Raw genomic sequence first — 16,496 nt, 5'->3', positions numbered from 1 at the left:
GGTTGATTCTCTTATATCTTACACGTTATGCATTATGCAAAAGTCTGTGTACTTTACGTATACTATAGATAAATACGTGTATATGCGTAACTCGGAACGCAGCCTGTGCTTCGGCCTTTAAAGCCTTACACCTTTCCACGAAAAGCGATTAGTAAAAATATGCTCTGTGACATTTATGAGTCTGTTTGTTAAAATTGAATTTAGCGAATAGGTTTTTATGTATCTCTAATTTTTAGTTATTTCAGTAATTAAAAGTTTTTTCAATTTTACAATTTAACAACTAAGACCTTTTTACATTTAATAACGTTTGATTCTCCATATGATAAAAGATAATCTTATTGTCATCTATCAAGGTATGAAGAACTACATACTATGCAGACGTTCGAAATGTTTTTATTACAAAGAATCAAGAGAATGTGAATTCGAGTAAAGAGATGCACTTTCTCCAATATTAATAATTGTATTTTAATTATTTTTAAACAAATACGCTTCATATAAATCATTTTTTAAGTTTTAAACCACAATTCATAAAATATAAATGCTCTTTTGCACACGGTACATGTGGCTTTGTTCTTTGATATCGCTGTCTACAAAACAGTAGAAAAAGTAGAAAATAGTAGAAAAAAAGCATTTTATCTGTAGACGACTTTTTTATCTGATTATGCATACTTATACGCAATTACGCAATCGATATAATTATATATGAGATTATATATTAAGTATCGTTAGTATATGTAAATACATATCAAAATTGTCTGTATATGCAGAACTTTTTTCGCCAAGAGAGATCTGTAAAACATAATATTAATTTTTGCAACTACATTAATATACTTTGTTAAGATATTATTTCGCAAAATACAAGCGTTTTTCATAACTTCTCGCTGTTTCCCCCTATTCTTTCTGTAATTTCCTTAATAATTATTTAATCGGCACGAATTTTACACGAACTGGATGAGCAGGACGAAGTATCACATCCGACTTAATCTTAAGATTCTTCAATGAATCAACAGGCTCCAGGTAAAAATGATGCACCAGAGGTGCGATCATAGCCTTCATTTCGTACATACCGAATCGTTGACCTGCCGCACACGTAATGAATCAGAAAAACTGTTTTTTCTCGTCAGAAAAACAGACGAACTACGCAATTTACCTATGCAATTCCGTGGTCCGGCGCTGAACGGTACGTAGCAAAAAGGATGACGATTTTGCATTCGGTCGGGCAAAAATCGATCCGGATCGAAAACGTCCGGATTCGGCCAATAGTGAGGATCTCTCTGAACGGCGTAGATATCAAGTATCACGTGTGTATTAGACGGCACTATATACGACTCTATCAGAAAAAAACTATTATTTACATGTATACACTTACGTACAATGCAGTGACGCGTAACAACGTAACATAATCTGATATCTATGATAATGACAAATCCATATCGCAACGCGCTAATACATACGACATTTTATATCTTCTGCAAGCTTGCGCGATATCCAAGGCACACTAGGATACAATCTCAGAGATTCCTTCAAGCATCTCTCTAAATAAGATAGCTTTTGTAAGGACGCCATAGTTAATTTTCCTTCATTGTCTTTTATCACATCATCAACTTCAATCCTGACACGATCCTATATATTATTGGAAGTTGTATTATTCTGCTGATTTAATTATAAATGTTTTTTTTTTTATACAGGTTCTGAGATTTTATGAGAATATCATCTGTATTTACTTCTAAAAAATATATTCTGTAACTAATTTTGTTTAATGTAAATATAAAGAAAGATTAATTGATTTTATTCATAATTTTCCTATTTTTATTTATATATCACGAGATACCTGAATATCCTTGTGCTCAGCTAATAACAGCAAAGCAAAACACACACCCATTGCCGTAGTATCGTGACCCTGTAATTACATATTATCTATTTCTCGGTAATTTATATGTATCTGAATATAGAAAAAAATTGGGCGCATACTACACATGTATGTACGTGCCTCGAACATGAAGGTGTCGACTTCCTCTCTGATATCCAAATCGGTTATATGATGTTCACGAGATGCCGCTATTAGAAGATCCAACATAGCGAGTCGCTTTTTACGAGCTAAGTTAAAAAATTATATAAAATTTTTGTGACACTTCTTATATACAGCAAAGAATTATTAGATGCTTTGTTGTGTTATAATATCATCTTACTCAAATATCGCTAAAACTTATTTTATATATTACACTATCAAGTTTCAACAACAATATCATCTGAGTGCGTTACGTACTTCCGATCACTTCTACATTATCTGTCGATGTATCACTTTCAATGGTTTTTAAATATCGATCCTCTGTGTGTTCGTGATAAAGTTTTCTTTCTTTAATGACCTGTATGAACAAATGAAATATTTTATATAATATCCTAATTTTATACTTTTTGGAATATATATGTACTTTTGCAAATGAAAAGAAAAGCAATCAACAAAACATTTTACGTACTTTTTCAGTAAAACCATGTAATATCTTTAACATCTCAGCTTGTTTTCTACCTGTTGGCGATAATGCGAACATCCAATCAGAGTGCAACCAGGGATTCGACATTCTGCGCATTATAATCACGTTGATTTATAGGCAGTCTAATTTAGTATATAGAGTGTAAAAAAAAAAAAATTATTTCTGTTAAAGGTAGAGAGAAATAATAATGCTCTTAGAAATTTAGTATCAAGCTCAATTTTTAAATGTACAAATTTATATGTGTGTATATATGTATACATACATATACGCATCAATTACCTGTGTATAATAAAGTTACCCATATTATATACTGATTTCCGATACCGTTCCGGAAACATGTCACAATTGCGCAAAGAAATACCCATGGCGGTTTCTAAAAGTACATGTAGAACAGCTGTATCATACTAAACACTTTGCATATAGATTTGAGTATTCGGACGTTAGTATTCATTAATGTTATATACAGAGTGTCCGTAAAATTTTGACACAGCCGAAGTATAGAGATAGATTGAGTCAAACTGAATAGAAAAGTTATTTGCCAGTTTGCAAAATTTGCAATAGTTAATGAGATACAAAGTAATAAATGTGTGCCAATAAGCGCGTGAGAAACGATGGTCCTGACTCTGTAGGTGTGTATGATTCCTACACGCATAGATATGACAGAAAATATCAAAATTTACCGCATATTGCATTTAGTGTGTATTCGCTAACAAATGGGATTAAATCTTTTACAACTGTTCCTTCACTTTGTTTCAGAGAGTTTGTCATATGGTTGCCCTCTTCGATCAAAACTTCTACAAATTGTCGTAATATATGAAAATGGAATGTAGGCGTTAGTAGTTTACGGCGAGTATGCCATTTGCTCCCTGAAAAAAGAACAAAATCATATAAATCAGGTTGAAAGAAATGTTTTGTGTAATTTATTACACATTATTGGAGTAAAAAAAAGAAAAACAAATTCTATCTTGTGTGTACATAATATAATAATTATTATATACTACAAAGTAAGCGTTACGCAATATGATGCTTATAATGAATCTCTTATTTCTCAATAACAAAACAGTTTTAATTAGTCGAGTAATACTACACGCTTTGTTACACATTTTGACATGTGCATATTTTAACGCATCATGCATTATTTGGCTAGTATTTGTTCTTATATCTTGTTGATGCAATTGTACCGATAAAAATTTTTAGACCACGTTTTTATATACATGGTTTTTTTAAATTCTATTCATAATGTAAACATAGTTTCAAAGTTTTACATTAATTCGGTTAGTTTACATTAAATAAAACAATAATAATTTATAAATAAACAATAATTTATAATATATCATTGATTACAAAAATATTAAAAACTACAGATATGGTAATGTTGTTATATTACCTTTGCTGGTGAGAAGACCGTCGTTAAGCCATGGACGTAATGTGTCATATAATCTACTTTTCTCGATGTGTTTCGTGCTGCTTAAAATTGTCTGAAAGTGCAAAAAAACACACTGGAAATATTAAGTTTTTCTGATCTACTTTTAACACAACTACTCACTTTATAAAATATCTCATGTATATATTTTTAATTTTCGAGATTTTTGCTTTTCTTAAATTAGATGACAACATTAATTTATAAGTCACTAAACGTGTCAGTGTATGATTGCAAAGAAATATATACACTATTTTTACATTTTATCATACCTTCAAATCATCTGGATGACGAAGGAATATAATACATACAGGACCAACCCAGAATTTTGTAACGGGATATATTTTGTCGGCGAAATAACGTAAAACTAGCCACGACTCTTCTAAAAAATACAATAAATATAGATAATATTCAAAATAAAAGTGTAACATCTAAAAGTTTTTGATAATTTTGTTATTCTTTTTTTAACGTAGTGTGTAAAAAGAAGCATGTGATATTTGCCTTGTGAACATTGTAATAAAAGTGCCGAACCCAAAATCGGAATACTTGGTGCACCTGGTATAGAGCGGAGAAGTCGTCCACTTCGGTTATGATGCACATAAAAATCATATAATATTATATACAAAATTAACAATAACAATATCGTTATGATCATGATTCACGGTGATACGGTGTACAATGTTTCAACTGAATTCAAGTTTCTTCAATGTTCCGTTTTAAGAGTTCTTCGTAGCTCACGAGCCTAACAAACAATGATAACCTTTTTTTTTTGAGTCCACTTTATTTCGTTCACTTTAATCTAGAAAGACTATCTTATATCTAAACAGAAAACACTTGAAAAAAAATTATATCTCTCATGATAACAAGTAAAATTGAGAAGTTTGCGTAATACTGATACGGTTACTTAGTTGCCATTCCGCCTCTCTTTTTCTCTTACTGAATATCTATGTAGCGTATCTTTTCTTATTAATATTCTTCATGAATAGATTATGATTTTTTTGTAATTTTTTATTAAAACACTCAAGAAGATCCCATAGTGGATTGAAACGTTTGTTAACATTTTTCTAAAATCTTTGAATTAAAAAAGAACTTTATCCGAACATCAGGTGTTAGCTTATTATTGCCTTTTTCCTATCTTTTTATTTAAACATTCAATAAGCATCAAACATATAAGTAAAATTGAAGTAAAAACATTTTTTAGATCCGCATGGATATGTATGTATTGCGAAATAATAGTACATTATATGTATAAAACTGATAGGTGTACTTAAAAAAAATGAGATATCTTTATGAGATTAGATACATATAAAAAAGTATCAAGGGTTAGCAAAATAATAAATAATAACTTTAATAAAATACCGTTTATTTTTTAGATTATATGAATTTTATTGTAAACTATATATAATGGCAGAGGCATAGTGGCATCTGTAGCGCAAAGACAGATGTGTGTCAAAATCAAAGAGTTCTCTGTGCGTTTGCGTTAGATGATAGCCGTGGTTAACTTCAAACAAATTAATATTAATCGGTGAAAGAATAACATTTTCTCTGATTTTTTAAGACAATTTTTGAACTATCTTTCCCAGTTGTGTAAGTAAAGATATATCACACATGCTCTTGTATATTATCTAAATACACCGGGCTAGTTTACACCGTATATCTTTTTGGTACAGTAGGGAGCACCATAATATCGTGCAGCTTCGCAATCTTAATTTTTATTTTTCGCTTCGTCTAATCCACATGCGTTGCACATATATAGCAGTTATTGCAACATACAATGTTATTGTTGCAATTGTGATCTATGAGGTCTTCAAGAACTTTGATAAAATTATTAAGTTTATTGATGCTTCTAAATGCCAATGAGATATCCTCTCTCTTTTTGATAAATTTAGACAATACGTCAGATACTTTTTTTTACACATGATATTAGTTCGTGATATATTCATGATATTAGTTAGTATCGTAAAATGCATGAGACTTCAATTCGAAAATCAAAAACAACACGTTGTTGTAGCTACTTTGACAAATCGCGCTGTCAAATAGATAGCAACAGATAGAGTGTAGAATGTAGATTGCGCGATATAAAAAAATCGTATTTTGCTCCTAACAATCGTTGCTATTCTCGTATCTTTTTTAATATTTTTTATATGTGTAGTTTTATATTTTTTACATACATTTTCATGAGTATTTTATACGTAAATCTGTCATTGTGTCAGATATATAGGATATATAGAATATTACACTCACACATTTTCACGCAATGCGTGTATGCGTGCGATAAAAGTATATATTTCACGTAAAAGCACGCAACACGCCCGTAACGCATGTACAAGGTGTTGCATTTACATACAGGTCAGTGCGACGGTTAAGTTTTAACGATGAATTATTTTAACAAAATATTCAAAAATATAAATATGAAAAAATCATGATAGACATAAGCGGATTAATTAAAAAACTAAGTAAGTGTGTAAAAAAAGAATAATCATAAATATATCAATTTTTGTAGCTCAAATCTTTACTATTTTAAACATTTTTTTATTATTTAAATTAATCTCATACGTATTTGTACGTATTGTATATTATAAATTTTCAGATTTTTCTTCCGCTTCGTTCTTTCTTTATTTTTTAAAATTATTTTAATACATAAAGCAATATATTGGTTCAGCTCTAACGACAATCATTTCTTTCTTACATATTTTGTATAACATATATTGAAATGTTTAAATATTTTTTACTTCAATCTTATCAGAAGTTTACAGTACGGTTTCAATATTTTACAAATTAGAATTTTGTTAATGCTCTCTATTAAGAGAACCGCGATAAATCTATAACTTTGTATCCATTTCCGAATTTTTCTCTTTAACAATTTGGATGCAAGCGGCACCATTGTCATCTTAACTGTCATTGAGAAGAGTTCGGAGATGAATAAACGTTATATATATATTTTTTTTTTTATATTCAGTACTTCTTGTTGACTCAATTTTCAAGAGTTTGGTAATATAAATATATATTATATGTCTGCACTCTTTTCCACGAGCGCACACAGAGGCGGTTCTCGCTTGTGCATACCTCCACCACCCCGGTGCTCTTGACTCTCGAGCTGGCCAGCACGACCAGACATCTAAGCCTTGCAGTTCTTCCCCGAACGGTCAAGTACGGCTAAGCGAGATGTTTAAATAGTTGATTTTTTTACGTTATGATAAAAATTTTTCTATTGCAAACTGATCTTTTATCATATACATTATTGATGATAATAATTTGCTATTATTGTAAATGTTAATAGTTGATTTTACATAGAAAAACTCGAGTATTAAAACTTCCGAATAGTTTTAGAGGTTTCTGCTATTATTGCAAAGTCTGATATTTTGTGCCAGATACAAAAAGATTCTCTCGCTCTTCAGCTCGTCCAAGAGCCAATGAATATCAGACATCCGGTATATCGATGTATGTACATATAAGATTTATGTATAAAATACTCATGCAAATATATATAAAAAAAATGTAATAAAAAAATATAAAACTACACATATAAAAAATATTAAATTATAGAAAAACATTTAATTCTCTATAGAAACGTTTAATTCTTAATTACAATGGTAATTATGAAGAGACAATTGTTGCTTATATCGATATAAAAAAGTTTAATCCATTCGTGTTTTGATAGTTCTTTTTGTGACCTTATCTTTCTCTCTGAAAAAAAGAATAAAACAGATGTTATTACTTCATCTACATTCGAATTATGATAAATTGATAAAATTTTTGGAACTGTTTTTTTCTTTAATGTTAATTACTGTTGATAACATGTAAAAAACTTCTTTATTTTCATATAAATTGCAGGACAAAAATTTTATATAAGTTTCTTGCTTCAGATATATCAACATCTGAGAAATCTTAGTATTAATTTACTTATATTGGCAATTAAATTTTATAATCCAGTGTTTCCAAAATACTTACATAATATAAACAACAGCACCCCAACCAGAGATAGCATCTCTGTCAAATGCATTAACTAAAGCCTGGCTGACAGTCTCAAATAGTTGATCGGGCTCTAAATCTGGCTCATAAAGCGATTCACACATACCATATAGCTGTTCCGTACAAGTTCCACCCACTACAAAATCTTCAGCTATGTTTCTGGATCCTATCAAATCCATGTTGCAAACAAACGGTTCGGCTGTAACGGGATCCAATCCAGCGACTATGGGTTCGACAAAATATGGCCCGAATCTCTTTTCATACAAAAGATTTGAGATCATCGCAGTGAACGTTTTAGGATGAACTCTTCTGCTTTCTTTTAGTTCATAAAGGTTTAAACGGAAACGCAGCCGTTCTATGACAGTCTGAGTGTCAGTGGCTAGTCCTGGTAGACTGACATATAGATGTGGTCCCATCTCGAAAATCTTTTGAAAATCGGACATTATCGTTTGCGCTTGTATACCGAATCTTCGATCAGCCGCTATGGCCACGCAATTCTTGCCTTTCATTGCGATCACAGCACCGCCGTTATATGCAAGAATACTCTGTAAAAGAACAAGTATTCGATATTATTGTATATTTATTACTTAAACATGCACTGTCATATGCGATTAACAGTAGGATAACCTAACATTTATCTCCATAACAAACAGTTTTCGTTGTTTCACTGAAATTATGATTTAAAAAAAATATCTTTTTAACAACTATAAAGAACAACGAAATAAAATGTAAATAATTGAAAAATACTACACAAACACTCACCATTTTTCCGTGCAAATATTTGACACTTCACAGTGTAGAAAAATGTCAAAAACCCAGAAACAGTTCCTTCGCGACGCACGGAAACGCGAGTCACGAGCATTAATTAAAAAACAGTACAGTGATACGTACGGCAGAGAGAAGCCTGAAGGCCATCGCACATGAATCTCCGTAAAGGGCCTTCTACAATGAGATATTAGCAATAAATCAGAAGTCAGAAGCAAGAAATTGACCAATTACAGTCAAATCGCAGAAGAATAATCGATTGTGATTGGTCAATTTCTCACGACTTGCAGCTTACGACTGTATTGTAGAACAGGCCTTATGGTTGTGGCCGCTCTCAGGCTTCTCTCTGCACCAATCAACGCGTACGGGAACAGAGAAAAGTCTTCTCTCTGCGCCGCGCTTTTGTATGAGCGCCATCTGCCGTGCCTACGACACTGCTGCGGTGCCATCAATCAAATCGCAGGAAAAGAGCTATTCGTACATATATTGGTGTGTATTCTCTACATTTTCTCTGAGCCGCTACACATCGATTGATTGATTGATCTCTCTGCTAATTGCTGCTAATAGTCATGGTTCGATGCAACGCAAGAGCGATTTCAAGATTTTGGAAAGATTTATGGACACGTAAGTTATTTTTGGAGTTTTTTCTTTTGCTATACAAAAATGATATGCATATATTTGACAGACTTGCACGTGTATGTTTATGCGCAGGCGTTTTCCTTCGTCCAGGAACTCTGTCACGTAAGTGCGTACCGGATAGATAACATTTGCGCTAAACTGACGCGATGTGATGTATAATTTATCATCATGAACATTACAAGCTCATCCAAATAATACATTAACGGCGAAAATTGGCGACTGTAAGTTTATTGCCAGGTATGTTTTTTTCTTATGTTAACTGTACAAAATTATAGTTAGGTTGGAAACATTCGTAGAACGTCAGAATTCGATATTTCTGTATCAATGGCATCCTCGGTGACCAAGGAACATTACCGACTCGAAAAAGAAGCGTTCGTTTCCGATCACGGAGGTACAACGCCGTATGAGGTTATTTTCACACTTTTACCGAACGTTTGTGGTATCTTGTTGACAACAACAACTCTGGGAGTTTTTAGAAAATGCACTCAACACAAAAATGTGAATGTCATCATAGAGTTTATGCTAATTGTCATTCCGACTATCTTATGTTGCACTGTACTGTCGGAATATAGTGGTAGCATGTGTATTGTAATGATATTTATTTCTGCGATGAATCTAACGCTGTTATGGAATGAGAAAACTATTCGTTCCAATACAGCTGTGCCGTCCATTGCTACCAGGAAACCTTTTTTAACAAATTTTCGTGCATTAACTAATATTATAACTGCGATTTGTATTTTGGCCGTCGATTTCCGTAGTTTTCCGCGAAAGTTTGCAAAAACAGAAGTATATGGATATAGTTTAATGGATACAGGTGTTGGATTGTTTATATTAGCCAATGCCGTAGTTGCGCCACAGACTCGAGATTTTTTTCTTGATCGTCAAACAAGATTTCAAGACATTTTAAGAAAAAATTTAAAAGATTGTTTTCGAAATTGTGCGCTTCTGTTGTTGTTAGGTCTCGGACGTTTTGTAGCAGTGGAATTAATAGGATATCAGAAGCATGTCTCTGAATATGGCGTTCATTGGAATTTTTTTGTAACATTAGCTGTTGTTAAATTTATCATTAGTATGATTACCAGTACTATTAGTTCAAAGTACTCACTTTTCTCAGGCATTTGGATATTAGGAATGCACGAATACACAATGAACACCAAAGGTTTAAAAACGTGGGTATTGGGAAATAGTCCTAGAGATGAGTTTTTCTCCGCAAATCGAGAAGGTCTAATTTCTGTACCTGGTTATGTAGGATTATATTTTCTTGGTATAGCTGTCGGAAGAATAATATATTCTACATATCAAAAGTTTCATACAAAATTAAAGATGACCACTTCCATTAAACTGTACAATGTTGATGTTGTAATAAGCTACAATGCGTCTATATTGTTGTGCATTAAATTATCTTTTATATGTGCAATTGCATATATTGCAACATTGTTCTGTGATTCATACTTTAAAGTTTCAAGAAGATTAGCCAATGCCGGATACTGTTTATGGATACTGAGCTTGACAGTTCTGTTACTTATGCTCTTGCTACTTGTAGACTTTGTGTTGGATTTAATTAATCATACAGTAGATATACCCTATGTTGAAAGCAAAAAAGAAAGAGGGAAAAGAATAATGCTGGATTTAATTTTAAATGTAAAGAAAGATATAGAAAATAAGAGAGAAGAAAATAAAGAATACGTAGTCAAAAAATCTTTAGAGATTTTTGATGCTGTAAATTACAATAGCCTATTTTTCTTCCTGCTTAGTAACGTCATGACTGGTCTTGTCAATTTAGTAACGTACACATTGTACGTTAAAGATTCAGTAGCTGTATTAATTTTAATTGTATACATGGCCATAACTATATTCTCAGCACTGGTACTTTACAGGTTTCAAGTACAAATCAAATTATAAAAATTATATGAGCTGATCTATGTCTATAACTTTTTTATCATTTTTATAATAACTGTACTATACTTCTAGTTTTTATAATTGAAATATTAATTTATAATTGAAAAGAAAATTTATATAATTTATATCTAAACATATATGTACATATAAAGAGCTACTTTCTACTTATATATACAAACTTTATAATTAAGGATTTTTAATTAAAGAAGTGTCAAAGCTACACAACTCAGATTTAGTCTGATTTATATACATGTATATCACGCATTTTTTTTATTAAAATAGATATTTACATTAATATAAAAATAAGTAAAAAGAATTCGATCAGTGCTAAATACATTTCAAATGACATATGTAACACTTCTGTTATCATATATGCAAAGATTTTTAATTTTTAGTATCTATGAAAGTTTTCTTTATAATTCATCCTTAGATAATATATTTGATTCTGATTGTAATTGGATTGATTCTTTCGAACTGGAAGATTGCATTGACTCATTATCTGTCATCTCGGTATCATTTTGTGTTTCAGTAGGAAAATTATTGTTAATAAACTTCTTAAACGCATTATGATTTTTTACATGATTTCTTGCAAGCGAAACGATTCTCAGGAACTCTTTGATATCGAAACTGTAATTCGTGAATTTGGCATGAGCTCCGCCATCAGGATGCGTTCCCTATAAATTAAGTATTAATTTATTAAGAAATAATATGATTGCACATATATACATTGTACATAAATATAAGTTTCTATTAAAGAATGAGAAAAGAAATTCAATGAAATAGAGATATTCTACGCATATAAATATATAAATGTCTATTATTAAATAAGAACTTTGCTCACATACAATACTATCTACTACTACTACTATTATTATAGATTATTATAATTATATTTAATTATAATAATCGAAAAGATTGTCGATAATAGTGATATTAAAAAAATTTGTATAAACGCACCGGGTCTTCTTGCATTAATTTTGATGTATCCTTCCATGTGAAATATTTCATACCTCTTAATCGTGCAAGATCTTTGTAACAGTTAGGATCCTCGCAATTATATCTGAAAAAATAGTAACGTATGTACAACATTTACAATTGTATAATCATAGAAATATTATATAAGGAATTGATCTTACATTTCAAATACTGCTGCCCAATCTGGCAGAAACATCAAATGTGTCAATCCGGCACCGTGAATACCAATAAATATATCGGTATTTCTAGTGATTTCTAATTGTTTTTTAAATGGCACGTTTTTATTGTATACTACCTAGAACAATGAGAAAGAGTCGATTATATGAAAAAAAAAATCAAATAACATCAATAAAATATTGATTGCAACTACACAACTTTGGCGTTGAAATTTTACCTTTCTAACTTTATATTCTGGATTTTCTTTCAAAGCTTTTACCAATTCGTTTTCATTTAAGATTCTTCTGTACTGAGTGTCTCTGCTCAACAATGTAACGTGAATCTTCCGATCTTGTCTTTGATTTAGAGGTATTTGTAGTCGATGCAACACGTGATCGCTAAAGGATTTAAATAATCCGGATTTTTCACAGCCATAAATCTAAATAAAAAATGCTCTCTTAACTGTTTTTCTTGGATTATGGTGTATCTTGATGCAAAGATATACAATTTTATTACAAGTGGTGTATTGTAATACAGTCCAAATATCATTCGCGGCAAAAGGGGAAACACTAAATTCTTGAAGCATACGATCTTTCCTCTGAATGTTTTTAAGTCCCATAGTGGATTTTTTGTAAATACTTCGAAGGTATCTTGGAACGCCGACCGATAGCTGAAAGCAAAATAAATCGACAATAGTTTCATTTTATATTAATCTTTATTTTTCAGTTTTATATTTTATGCTTGATACCTATAGCTTTCCCAAATTAAAATGTGGTTGTCGGTATCAAAGGCAGATGGATGTGATAGATTTACGTGCAATGATATGTATAAGTTCACGAAATCACAAAAGTGATGGTACATGTTTACTGCTGAAATAGAACAACTTTAACAATATAAATAAATATGAGCCATAATTTAAGTAAAACAATTTTGCTGAATAAAGACCATTACACAATAAAAAGCACAAGTAATAAAAATGAAAGTAGAAAGACAAGATAAAAATTTCAAGAATCGCAGTATTTATAGGCGGATCTTATATTTAAGATCGTCTTAATTTCATCTCTCTCTCTCTCTCTCTCTCTCTCTTGTCTAGCTAATAAGATAACATTTCTATTACTTGTGCTTTTTATCGTGTAAATAGCCTTTATTCAGCAAAATTGTTTTGCAAATGTTTTCACACTTACTGGCATCTATTTTCATGAAGAAAGTCGGTTTCTCAATAACAATATCACAGTCGCCATCGATTATTGGCCTACGACGTAGCCTTCGAAAATTGCGTAATTCTGGTCCCCAAGATTGCAACGGACTGATATGATCCGCATTTTCCTGCAGTCTCTTTTCGTCTAGTCTGATCGCAGAAGAGAGAGTTAGACACTTTCCAATTTCTCGCACCAATTATTTTATTTTACTTTTTTTTATTTACTTACATGCAGTAACCACCAATTTGACCTTCTTTTAAAACGTCCATTTTATATCGTATAGGTTCTTTACGATTTAATAAATCTGTAAAATTTACCATTACGTTTCGTGCTCTGCAAAATCTCATATGTTCTGAACATTCCAGAGATGAATCATCCTGCAAAATAAAACGCAAAATTGTGTCAAGATATAAATCTAACTATGATTTGTGACTTGGAAGTTTTTGATCTTGTAATATATTTTGTTTTTTTAACTGCTATTTGTGTAGATTATTGTTTTTGATATATTTATTTATAATTAAAGAATCGACTTGAAAATAGAAATAAAATTTACATGTTTTTGTCGATATTAAAATACGAACTTTTTTCTATTAAAAACAAAATCATGTTTTCTATTTATTTAATTTTTTTGTATTTATTTAATTTTTTAGTATAAACTTACCTGGAAAACTGGTTGACATAATAGCATCATTTCTTTTCTCTGATCGCGTACATATCCAAAATCGCCTTGTGTGAAAAAAGTATCTAGTTGAGCTTTTTTTGTGGCGACCCATCCTTTGTGGTCGCCCGCACAATTTGGAACGGAAAAAAAATTCGCGGCTTTGCAATTTTCCTCGTAACCCCAACAAGCTTCTGTATCGAGACTGTTCTATGAAATATATTGCAAAATCGATAATTTTAAACAAAACTAATTATATACAAATTTTTCATACATATAACAAGTGATCGAAAACTTTTATAAAATTAAAACAAGATTATGTGTAATGAAATCAGGTAACAATGCGCAAGAAAGAAATATACTGTGATAAAGTATAAAATTTTACACATAGCATTTGTAGAAAATATTTGTAAGAAAGTGAAAGTACGTCAAGAAATTAAAATCTATATAAAAATATAAACCTTACCTTATATAAACAAGCGGGATCATTACGGCACTTTTCTGCTTCCGTGGGAAAAGAGTTGAAGTAATGCTTGATGTGCTCTCGCGGTAGATTAATATCATTGTAATTGCCGCTGATGGCAGTGACCGTGAATACGAACACCAATGAGAGAGATACAGGATGAACAGCGAACAACGTCCTCATAATCATCGTGTAAATAAATCACAAAAAATAAACTCGAATGTTATCACAAAAATTTCACGCGTTTGTCTTGCAACGCCGTTGTTTCTGATGTGATTGAAAAACGGACCACCTGTGAAGGTAAGTATATGATCACACCTACTACTTGTCGCAACCCGCGCACTTACACACACGTGGGATCGCGGAGGAATGGTGAGAGCCAATATTGAAGATCCGTGTGAGATGTGAGTCAACTTTACATCATAGAAATTACACTGGTTTGCCTTGAGAAAACCACACAAAGAAATGAAGTTTTAATATTTTTTAATATTCTAAATAATACCTCGATGTTTTTCTGTCAGTTAAATCGATAAAAGAGAAATTTATATAGCACACGTGAAAGTATTTTGTTTGGAACGAACACAGTGAATTGCAGTTTATGGTTGACTTCAATAAAGTCACTTTGATGAAAGTATTGAAATATACTTTGTAAGTTTCTTCTCATATAGAGAGCCCCAAGAGACAAACAAATGTTTTACTCGCTTCTTCACGATTAGCTGACACAACATATAGCTATTCACTGTCACTGTCACTGTCAAGGATACTTTGTCTGCGATCAAATTTTGCTCACATAACTTATTTTCATCAAGAAATAAAATAGTTGAACTCGGATGTTCTACTAGCAAAGCAACACAAAAAGGTTCTTGAACTTACAACTGGAGCCATGCACTCACCCACCATGCTACATTGTCTGAAGGTTTGAATCTTCGAACCGTAACGTTTTATAAGGCTTTGTGCTGTAGGAAAGTATTCTTATTTAGATCCATCTATGGGTTTCTTTACATTACATGTAGATCACAAATGGTTTCACTTATCAAGAACACCGGTAGAGTAGGAAAAACGTAAAAATATATATATATGCTACCTGCTATCGATATATTACGTACAATTCACATAGAAGCAGATGATACCCGCTATCGATATGTTACCAGCCATACTTAAAGCAAATAGGATGAATATCTACAATAAGTAAGAATATTTCCATCAAAATTAATTTTGAAAGAATTATATATATCTATCTGAAATAGAAAATTATGAATTAAATCTATATTGTTTTTATAAATAAAAATGAACTTTGACTTATAGAAACAGAAGAAAAAAACAATAGCAAATAAAAATAGAAGATACGATCAAAGAATAAACATAAAATAATAAAAGTAGAGATTGAAAATGATATTATACTTCAAAGTACAAATTGGCAAAGAATTGTTCAGCGAGAGATAAAAGTTTTTCTTTTTTTATGCGTCGTTTTCTTTCAACGGCTGTTGACCAGCGTTGGAATAAAACGGCAGAAAAAAAGAAAAGTTTTTTTGCGAAACGATTTAGTTCCGGTAAGTGCATGTATAGATAAGAGAATAAAAAAGAGAGAGATTTTACACTGACACCAATTTCAAAGAATAGTTTCCAATATTTATTCTCTTACGTAAAAGAAAAGATAGATCTGAGATAAATCCTGTCAAAATGAGAAAGAGAGACGCACTTTATGCCAGTTTCAACGAGATTTGTCAAAATCAATTTTGATTCATGCTGAAGAGATATTTTTGTTCATCTTTCCGAGGTGTGGCTGAATTAGAAATTCTATCTTCGCAGTTTATACAATTCTATTTATCGAGAAAAAAAAAGAAAGAAAAAAGATACA

General features: G+C 31.3%; 4 protein-coding genes across 11 annotated transcripts; 1 reads left to right on the top strand and 3 right to left on the bottom strand.

Annotated features, from left to right (window-relative positions):
* Positions 1–448: 448 nt before the first annotated feature.
* LOC109853129 (cytochrome P450 4C1-like) lies at positions 449–4,892 on the bottom strand. The gene is made up of 12 exons (XM_020424944.1): positions 4,414–4,892; positions 4,185–4,294; positions 3,880–3,970; positions 3,173–3,358; positions 2,772–2,865; positions 2,478–2,580; positions 2,267–2,366; positions 1,991–2,097; positions 1,832–1,900; positions 1,455–1,623; positions 1,151–1,330; positions 449–1,079 (listed from the first exon to the last, which is right to left on the bottom strand). The coding sequence occupies exons 1-12, from the start codon at positions 4,565–4,567 to the stop codon at positions 919–921; spliced, it is 1,524 nt and encodes a 507-aa protein (XP_020280533.1). The 5' UTR covers positions 4,568–4,892; the 3' UTR covers positions 449–918.
* A 2,560-nt stretch (positions 4,893–7,452) lies between these two features.
* Positions 7,453–8,755, bottom strand: LOC109853136 (proteasome subunit beta type-3). The gene is made up of 3 exons (XM_020424957.1): positions 8,647–8,755; positions 7,864–8,429; positions 7,453–7,599 (listed from the first exon to the last, which is right to left on the bottom strand). The coding sequence occupies exons 1-3, from the start codon at positions 8,647–8,649 to the stop codon at positions 7,551–7,553; spliced, it is 618 nt and encodes a 205-aa protein (XP_020280546.1). The 5' UTR covers positions 8,650–8,755; the 3' UTR covers positions 7,453–7,550.
* Positions 8,756–9,081: 326 nt separating this feature from the next.
* On the top strand, positions 9,082–11,247 carry LOC109853133 (phosphatidylinositol-glycan biosynthesis class W protein-like). Of its 6 annotated transcripts, none has more exons than XM_020424954.1 (3): positions 9,082–9,273; positions 9,361–9,390; positions 9,568–11,247. In XM_020424954.1, the coding sequence occupies exon 3, from the start codon at positions 9,613–9,615 to the stop codon at positions 11,188–11,190; it is 1,578 nt and encodes a 525-aa protein (XP_020280543.1). In that variant the 5' UTR covers positions 9,082–9,273; positions 9,361–9,390; positions 9,568–9,612; the 3' UTR covers positions 11,191–11,247. The 6 variants fall into 6 exon arrangements, with proteins under 6 accessions (XP_020280543.1, XP_020280542.1, XP_020280539.1 ...); XM_020424953.1 differs by having other exon boundaries at positions 9,564–11,247; XM_020424950.1 differs by having other exon boundaries at positions 9,361–9,509; positions 9,585–11,247.
* An 83-nt stretch (positions 11,248–11,330) lies between these two features.
* On the bottom strand, positions 11,331–15,586 carry LOC109853171 (EGF domain-specific O-linked N-acetylglucosamine transferase). 3 transcript variants are annotated; one of them, XM_020425009.1, is made up of 10 exons: positions 14,642–15,586; positions 14,179–14,385; positions 13,746–13,894; positions 13,503–13,666; positions 13,067–13,187; positions 12,835–12,988; positions 12,557–12,757; positions 12,324–12,457; positions 12,145–12,247; positions 11,331–11,861 (listed from the first exon to the last, which is right to left on the bottom strand). In XM_020425009.1, exons 1-10 carry the CDS (start codon positions 14,825–14,827, stop codon positions 11,601–11,603), a joined length of 1,680 nt encoding a protein of 559 aa, XP_020280598.1. In that variant the 5' UTR covers positions 14,828–15,586; the 3' UTR covers positions 11,331–11,600. The 3 variants fall into 3 exon arrangements, with proteins under 3 accessions (XP_020280598.1, XP_020280599.1, XP_020280601.1); XM_020425010.1 differs by having other exon boundaries at positions 13,067–13,184; XM_020425012.1 differs by having other exon boundaries at positions 14,179–14,380; positions 14,642–14,724.
* Positions 15,587–16,496: the final 910 nt, after the last annotated feature.

Source organism: Pseudomyrmex gracilis, unplaced genomic scaffold (assembly GCF_002006095.1).
Source record: "Pseudomyrmex gracilis isolate BER0280 unplaced genomic scaffold, ASM200609v1 scaffold_44, whole genome shotgun sequence".
Classification (NCBI taxonomy): domain Eukaryota; kingdom Metazoa; phylum Arthropoda; class Insecta; order Hymenoptera; family Formicidae; genus Pseudomyrmex; species Pseudomyrmex gracilis.
Note: the sequence above shows the minus strand (reverse complement) of the source record. Positions and strands in the feature narration are given on the sequence as shown.